This window comes from Cicer arietinum, chromosome 6, assembly GCF_000331145.2.
Source record: "Cicer arietinum cultivar CDC Frontier isolate Library 1 chromosome 6, Cicar.CDCFrontier_v2.0, whole genome shotgun sequence".
Lineage (NCBI taxonomy): Eukaryota > Viridiplantae > Streptophyta > Magnoliopsida > Fabales > Fabaceae > Cicer > Cicer arietinum.
Genome location: NC_021165.2, coordinates 33,008,415 through 33,017,534, shown reverse-complemented (window position 1 = coordinate 33,017,534; position 9,120 = coordinate 33,008,415). Strand labels below are relative to the sequence as shown.

Genomic DNA, 9,120 nt, shown 5'->3' with positions numbered 1-9,120 from the left:
ATTCATTTATTGCTTTTTTCCATTGTTTGATGTTTTTCTAGTAAATAACTTCATTTTATTACTGTACGAAATGTTGTATGTGTTGTGTTTAATAATCAATCTTTTTGCTTCATTTTGTTTGGATATATATACTCCTCTGTTTTAAATGTGGTGTAAATAACCATCACTATTAGTAAGTAATTTTTTTCGCCCCAGTTTTATGCATTGTGTTTAATAACTGGTTAATTCTATTTATTCTTTTTCGTTATTTATCAATTATAGTATTATCCATCAATTGAAAAATTATGTTTTGAATTAATCTATTTACAATTTTTTTAATATTTTTTATTCAATATAATTGAGTTGATATATATACTAGACAAATTGAAGTACCATTGATGATAAAATCATTAACATTGACATTTTCATTATAATTTATCGGCAATTGACATTTTCATTATAATTTATCGGCAATTATACATACAGAACAAAGTTAACTACTGATAATAAAATTAAAATTTGTTTTCATATAATCTAAGAGTTAGCTGTACATAATAATAGTGAGATATCATTTAATAAATAATAACTATATTAATAACCAAAAATTATTATCAATGGTATTTACTTTGATAGATGATTTTGAATCTAGTTATTAACTGTTAACTGTATTTATTCTTTTTCGTTTTTTTAATTATTATAGTATAATTTATTTATAAGTCTTCTCTATATCTAATTTAATATAGATGAAAATGTTCGAGACAAATATGTTATTACTCCAAAAATATTAAAAAAAATATCTAACAAAAATATATCTAACAAAAATATATCTTACAAAATATTTACTTAATAAATGTCGTTATACTCTAAAATACTGTCATACTCTAAAATACGTAAGTAACATGTGACTTGTGCAGATCTACAGATATTTCACTAGTTCTTTTAAAAATGCATTTGAACGATTTAGCGCAACTCTTATTTATTTATGTCAGAATCTTTTCTTTCGAAAATGCATCCAGAAATGATTAATTGAAATCCTTTTTATAAAATAGACTTTTTCTTGTATTTTATATCCTTTTTATTATTGAAATCCCCATTATTATTTCAAACTACATAGAAGTATTTTGGCTTTAGCTTCATACGGGGTGATTTTTGATTTTATGTTCTAAAATTTTCAAAAATTAAAAGCAGTTTTAGTTTTTAGTTTTTTATTTTAATTGAGTTTTTAATTTTAAGTCTGAGTTTCATTTCTTAATTGAATTTCTATTTTTATTGTATTTGAATTAAATAATGCTTTTTATCTCATATAACTTTAAAATTTATCAAAAATAAAAAATATTGTCACATAAAAGTAAAAAAAAATTAAAAGTAAAATAACATTAAATTTTAATTATTTTAAAATAATTTAAAATCATAAAATTATAATTTACTTAAATATAATAAATTATAGAACTAGTAGCTGAAAGTTAATTGTCGAAGATGACTATCATCAGAAGAGGTGTTTGATAGTCGGAGGTGGAGGTGCTGGTGGAACGTGACTAACAGTGATTGAAGTGGCAGACTATGGTGGTTCGAGTATATTTTAAACAAAAAGAGAAAACATATCAAACATATATTTTAAATTGTTAAACTTTAGAATAAAAAAATATTTTAAACTATAGACTTAAATGTACTTTAGTCTCCTATTTTGTTAAAAATAAACTTAGTCTCCTCATTTCTAAAATCGGATTTTTATCCTCCTATTAACAAATTCTTGGATTTTTTTATCTCCTACTATTTTTTTATGATGTAACACTCTCATTAACGACATAACGCTTAAATGACATTTACGGGTTGAATAAATATTTTCTATGTCTATTATTGTTGTAATTAATTTTATTCATATATTAAAATATTTAACATTTTAATGCATATATAAAATAAATATTAAATTTAAAAACAAAAGTAAATATTAAATATAAAATAAGTAAAATTTTAAATGTTTGATACAAATATTTTAAAATTATTAAAAAGTGAATAAAATAAATAAATTTTAAAAAATTTATTTAAATATTATAAAATTTAAAAATTAAATATTTAAATAAATTAAATTAAATTTATTTTTAATATGTTCTAAATAAATAAAATTAATTACAACAATAAAGACATTGAGAATATTTTGTCCAACTCACAAATGTTACATCATTAATGAGAGTATCACATCATAAAAAATAGTGGAGACTAAAAAATTCCAAGAATTAGTTAATAGAGAGGAGCAATAAAATAAATTTTACAAATAAGAGAATTAAAAGTTCATTTTGAATAAAATAGGGAGCCCAAGAGGGCATTTAAGCTAAACTAATAATAAGCAAACAAGTAAAAAAACTATATGCGAACTGTATATAGCATGATTTTAAAATCACAACATGTGAAGTGAAAACTACAGTTTCTTTTTAAGTTTTACGGGATACTAAATTACTAAAGCAAGATTATGTACAACCACAAGCATGTAGCATGTGTACCATAATTTGATTACATTAAGGAAGAAAGATCACAAAAACATATCCAAAGCTTAGATCAAACCTGTACTCCGTACCCAGATTGAGAGGCATAGCAAGATTTTTGTAAACCAAGAAATGGATTGCACAGACGTCGCTATGACAACTGACATTCCAACCATGTTGACACTCAGAAACCACTGGTCAAGAGTTTTGAAGAGGGACAATAACAAAAAAATTGACCCACATGTCACAGTTTTCGAATATACTGTGTGTGTATGTTGGTCATCGAGCTAGACTGAGGCCAATATCCAAAACATCACATGTGATGACATCGCTGTAAGAACCCAGGTGACAAAAGCCATAGCTACAGAAATCTGGAACCTGTTGCAAGGGATATTCTTATGCGCCGCACACATATCCACGTCTCTCGAATACAAAACTACAATTCCTGCTGATGAGCATGCAGCTGCTAGTGACAAAATGGCTGTTACCTGTATAGCATAAATTATTTGCAAAGATATCACCACATAATAATCACCTCAAATTTTCTATAGAACATAAAAAATGTAATGCCATAGAAGAAGAGGAAGATAACAAGGTTCATATCATTATAAAAGAGATTCGGAAATTGAAGCACAGATTTATCAACACTTCACCAGAATCATAGTTTCACCAAGCACTGTAAAAAAGATGGACAAAGCAAGACATGCTGTTATTCTGCAGCAGTACATGTATGTTAAAGCAGTAAGTGATGTCCAATCTTAAATTGTGACTGATCCTTTTATAAGCAAATTATGCTTATGTATTTATTTCCGTGGTAAGAGCTTGACTTTATAATCTTACGGGATAGGATTTAGATCCTCTCAGAGACAATTATAAAAGGGTCACTAATATCTCTTTAATTATTAATAATTTTCGTTCACTTATCTACAACAGTAACATAAGTACTTCGAACCAACTTAGTAGTTCATTGGTTGCTGTTAACAGTGAGAGCTCTCAAAAAGTTGAAACGTGAACAATCAGACTTCAATGCTTGTTGTGCTCTAATCAAAATATCACAACTATATTTGAGACTATATCAAGTAGATCATAATTAACAACCAATAATTAGAATCGTTTGAATCCTTGTCTAATTAAATTATGCATATAATGATGTTAAGCATATTTTTATCCTTCTAACTTTTATTTTATAGGAAAAAGAGTGGTTAGACTATTACCCAATCACCTACGACAAACAGGCTAACAAGAATTGGATTTTGTAGGTCTCTCTTTCTTCTCAAGGCATAAATATCAAGACATGCAAGTCCAAAGCTCCATAGCACTTGAAGTCCCATTGATGCAGTTAAATAGCTGCAAGTGGAAGCAAGTATCACATGACAATCAATTTATGCAATCCAAGAGGAAATATTTCCACACAATAGCAAAACTAAAACTTAAGTTGTAAGCATTTGAATATAGTAACAAAGTAGCAGGAATTTGTCAGACTTATTATTTATTTATTTATCATTATTACATTGTTAGGCAGTTAAATATTATTACAGTTTTTATTAATACTAATTGCCATATGTAACTGCTATGTACAGTTAGAATAGGAATAAGTTAATTAGGCGAATAAGACATGTTGCTTATAAATAGAAGGGGTGATTGAGAGAAAGCGTATCTTGGCATTTGTATTGGTTTGGGAGCCTAATAGGCATCGGGATTTGAGAGAGTTCTGGATCACACGAATATCCAGAGAACATAATTGTAATATTCATTTTAAGGCAATGCATCGGTTGATTTCTATCAGAATTCAGGAAAGAAAGAATAGATACTAAATGTACTTGAATTGATATTGATTTAATGTGAAGGATTGTTGTGAAACATAGAGCATACATCCTTATTTATAAGGTATATACTAGACTAACTAATAATCCTAACAAATATGGAAACATATGAAATATACAAAAAAATATGAACATCGTATCTTAAGAAATAATTTAGAATACTATATCATAGTTATCAATCCCATATAGCAGTGTAGCGGCCAATTCCAAAAATTTGTATCAGGAAATCGCATAGCAGGGTGGTCGCTATACTAAAATTTTAGTGACAGTTAAATAATTTATACTCATATACATAAATGATTTAAAAAACCCTCAAAATTTAAGACACTTATAATTTATAATAAAGTTATAGGTCTTAAACTAAACATATAAGCTACTAATAATGACAAAAGTCAAGTAACTAATCATTAATAAGTTATGAGCCTCTAAAAGAAGAAAGGAGGCAGTAGAGTCAGAAACTCAAAACATAGCATATGAGATCAACATGAGTAGTCTTAACAGCCAAAAGTTGAGGCACTCAAATATGTGACCAGGGGCGGTGAACTGGAGTAGGAATTTCGGATGAGATTGTGGAAGTTGCAGGTTAAAAATCCCCACTTAAAAATAGAGAACATAGAGATTAAAAGGAATTAGAAACCGATGAGAAGAAAAGGAATGTTAGAGTGTATAAGAATGTATAGTATACATTAGACTCCCTAACTAACTGAACTAGATTAGTTAGAAGGATTCAAAGCTTTCTGAACCAAATCAGTTAGAAGGATCCAATGCTACCTGAGAATTAGTGAAATGAATTGACAACTAAGCCACATACATAGAATGCTCATGACAAACACAGAAAGAGAAAAGCAGTACCATCTTCCATTACAAAGTAATACTCTTGCAAAATCTAATCTACTATGCTGGCAGGAACAGGCAACCAGTTCCTTTTTTAGCACTAGCCCAAACCCCTCTAGAACTCTTAAATATCAAGAGTTAAGGCTAAAGTATTACACTCATTCATTGTCCAATTTCAAAATAATAAACTAGGGATATAAAGTATAGAAAATCATTACCATACCATTAGGATTTGGGGAAAATAAGCACAATACAACTAATTTCCAAAGCAACTAAATATTTAGACATTTTCAAGATGGTGCAACATATATTTGGTAACAAGTTGTAGAAGTTGAGTGAAAAAGAAATCATAATAGATTATACATTAGATATAGAGTTGCCAATATGGGTCAGCCACAATCCTTGAGGGACGGCGCTTCAGGGAAACCAAAAGCCCAAGCTTCAACATGTTAGAATCAAAGAATAAAATCCATCTATTTATTATTACGATTAGAATCATATTTTAGGATTTGAATTAAGAAACCATATCAATTACTCCCTCTATCCCATAATGAGTAACCCATTTGACTATTTCAGACAGATTAAGAAAATAGTGAATTAAGAGCAATGCATGTAGAATTAATTAAATGGTACAATTAGAAAGAAAAAAAGTCTTTAATATTACATTGAATATTGAACGGATCATTTATTGTGGGACAATTTTTTTTGCAAATAGGTCACTTACTGTGGGACAGAGGGAATAACATTTATTGTATTATTTGTACACGCTGGTAGGTGGAAAATTTTTTAAATGAATAAAACATTTGTCTTATATAGTAAAATCCAAAATAATAGTAATAATAATAATTGTAATAAATGTAAAATAAAAGTAACTCATTTTCACTATTAACAATCAATTTGGCATCCCTTTTAAAATTGAGGTACATCAAAATGAACAAACTCTCAAATGACATGACCATCACAAAATCATTTCCATATGCTAAGGGTATGTTTGGAAGGTAAACATCTCCGATTTAACTGATCATTCTCCTAAGATTAGAAATAACATCGATACATTATCCGGTAACCTTCATCAGAAAATCCCTTATACATTTTCAGAAACAAACATATAAATAATAGCTACAACAATTTCGAAACCAACAACAACAAAATCAACTCTAGCCCCCTTCAAACTCCTCTATTCAAATTCCAAAACCCTAAGTAAAGTCATGCTTACACATACAACACAAGAATCTATAAAGTCCCAAATAGGTAGCTCAGTTGTTGAGCATGAATAAAACATTGTTATCTTAATTAGTAAAACCCAAAATAATAATAATGATAATTGTAATATTTGTACATTGAAACATTGTCAGAATCAAACATTTAAATAATAGCTACTACAATTCAGAAACCAACAAACAACAAATAAACACTAGCTACCCTTCAAACTCCTCTATTAAACACACTGATAGAGCCTGTAAAATCAAGATAGTGAAACTATATATTATTGGAAGTAAAGATGAGCTCAAGAGCTCTACAATGGTGAAAAATGGTAAATAAATGACAAACCAGAGTTTAAGAACTCATAATCCAAAGCAAGATGCTCCTAAACCAGAGAGGAATCTCTCCTAAACACTTACTAACAACTTTCTTAATGCCTATCACTACCCAACCTCACTCCTTCATATAGCAACCCTGTAACCAAATTCCCTAAATTCTAAGGACCTCACAAACCAACTGATCATTTTCTCCCCTATGGTCCCCTCTTTCACACACCCTAACTAAACTCATGTTTACACATACAACACAACAATCAGTGAAGTTCCACGGAAACAGCTAGGTTGTTGAGTTAAGGGACATCAAAGAAGCTCTATACAGAAGGTCTGGCATTCCAACCCTGGAAACTAATAAGCACTAAGAGACTAACTAATCAATATTTGCCTAAAAAAGTGAGGGAAAAACATCTCAAAAAAAAGCAAAGAAACAAGTCTAGTCACTTTGTGCAAACAATGAACCAACCCCATGATTCCAATCCTTAATTTTTTTTTATAAATAATAATAAAAAAAGTGAAAGAAAATAAAACAAAAAATATGCATAAAAATTCAATTTTTAATTTTTTTACAAAACAGAATGAAAAAAAAAATATGAAAGAAGAGGAATATATACCAGAAAGCAGTGAAGGTAGAGAAACCAAGAGAAGTAACCATGATACTAATGGAAGCAGCACCAAATGCACATTGTCCTAACCTCAACAAGAATCCAGTCACTGTTCCAGGTCCACCCAACAACCTCTTCATCATCCTCCTTTTTCTTCTTCTAATATAGCTTTTAAGAAACCCTAGATTTCAGAATTGTTTCTTCATGGAAGATTCTCTCTATTCATGTATCAGTATCCATTGAAGGGTTTGATTGTTTTGTGAAATCAATTTTGAGAGAGAGAGTGTGTGGAGTGGGAGGGAGAAATGTGGAATTTTGTATTAATAAATTGTTTTTTAACTGAATTTGTTGTCGTCTCACTGCAACTAGGAGTGGGGGTAGTTTACTTTTTCCAGGAAATATAAAATGGTTAGTTCTAATAATTTTTGAATAACAAACTATAAGATTAATGGGTAAACAAGATTAGTTCTATTTTTAATAATTACTTTGGTCTCCCGAAGTAATGCAAATATTGAAAAATTATTGAATTAATTACTTTGGTCTCTTAATGGGGTATCCGATGCGTACTTTGTAAAGAATCCACTTTGGATTCCATCATTTCTCCACTAAAGCGTTTCTAAGTGAAATATCCCATTTACTCAAAAAAAGTAAAATATCCCATAGAAAAGTAACTTTGTAGCTATCAATATCAATTATCAATTAATTTATAGGTTAGTTATATTAAAGAGAGTTATCGCATTATCAATTATTATCAAACAACTTTATTTTAATTATATACATTTACATTATCAATCAAATTTATATGATATTTTTCACTCTTTCAACTAAATTAATTATTTTTTATTAACTTATTAGTAATATTTTATGTTATCTATATTGAATATTACAATAAAAATATAAATTGATTCTTCCTCTTTAAAAAAATAGTAAAATAATTTAAATAAACAACAAATTGAATAATATAATACTTTTTTTTCGTGATTTAATTACTAATGTTTTATATATAAGAGCAGAGGTAATAATATACCTACATTTTGATATGGAGTGGTATTTATTAAAGGCAAGAAGTGTCATTACAAAGGCCTCTTAAAGTATACAAATCAAGGTCGTCAAATTCAAGCTTTTAAGTAAATTTGTTTTGTCAACGTGAATTCGATATGAAAATTGATCGAATTTATCTTATATTAAAATAATGTTAAAATTAATATATAAAAGAGATATATATTTTTATAATATCGTAAATGTAACAATTCGTTTAATTAAAATTTATTAAAACAAGGATTTTAAAAAATATTAACATATTAATTTAGGAATAAGGAGAACATTCAGGATGTTGCTTGGGATTTGGTCAAACCACATTTACTAATGAGATCTCAATTATTTTGGTGACTCACGTTAAGATAATTGATTGACTTTCATATTCTAAGGAAAAAATTTGAGGTTCATGCATATATTTTTCAGAATTATTAAGAAAAAAAGAATGTTTTAAGTTAAGCTTTTATGAAAATTGAAGACGAGAGCTTTAGCATGAGATGCATAATGTTTTCATATTTTATGCATATTTATGAAATAAATATTTTAAAACTACTCCTCCCTTTATTTTAATAGTTCGCTGAGATTTTATCTAACCCCTTATATTTTTTATAAATTAACAACTAAAGGTGATTGATGTTCAATCTCAGTACCAGATGATGATCTACAAACCTTGTTTTGCACTGAGTGCTTTATTTTTATTTGATGTAACCTGATGTATTAGGGAACAATTTTATAATTCCAATTTAATTGCTATAATTTAATTAAATAGTTCATTAAATTGAGTTGTAAATTATCTTGTTTAAATGTAGTTACAAACTACTTTAATGAT

At 28.1% G+C, this 9,120-nt stretch overlaps 1 protein-coding gene across 1 annotated transcript; it reads right to left on the bottom strand.

Annotated features, from left to right (window-relative positions):
* Nucleotides 1-2,332: 2,332 nt before the first annotated feature.
* Nucleotides 2,333-7,629, bottom strand: LOC101510180 (CASP-like protein 5B2). The gene is made up of 3 exons (XM_004506568.4): nucleotides 7,266-7,629; nucleotides 3,674-3,806; nucleotides 2,333-2,947 (listed from the first exon to the last, which is right to left on the bottom strand). Exons 1-3 carry the CDS (start codon nucleotides 7,397-7,399, stop codon nucleotides 2,747-2,749), a joined length of 468 nt encoding a protein of 155 aa, XP_004506625.1. The 5' UTR covers nucleotides 7,400-7,629; the 3' UTR covers nucleotides 2,333-2,746.
* Nucleotides 7,630-9,120: the final 1,491 nt, after the last annotated feature.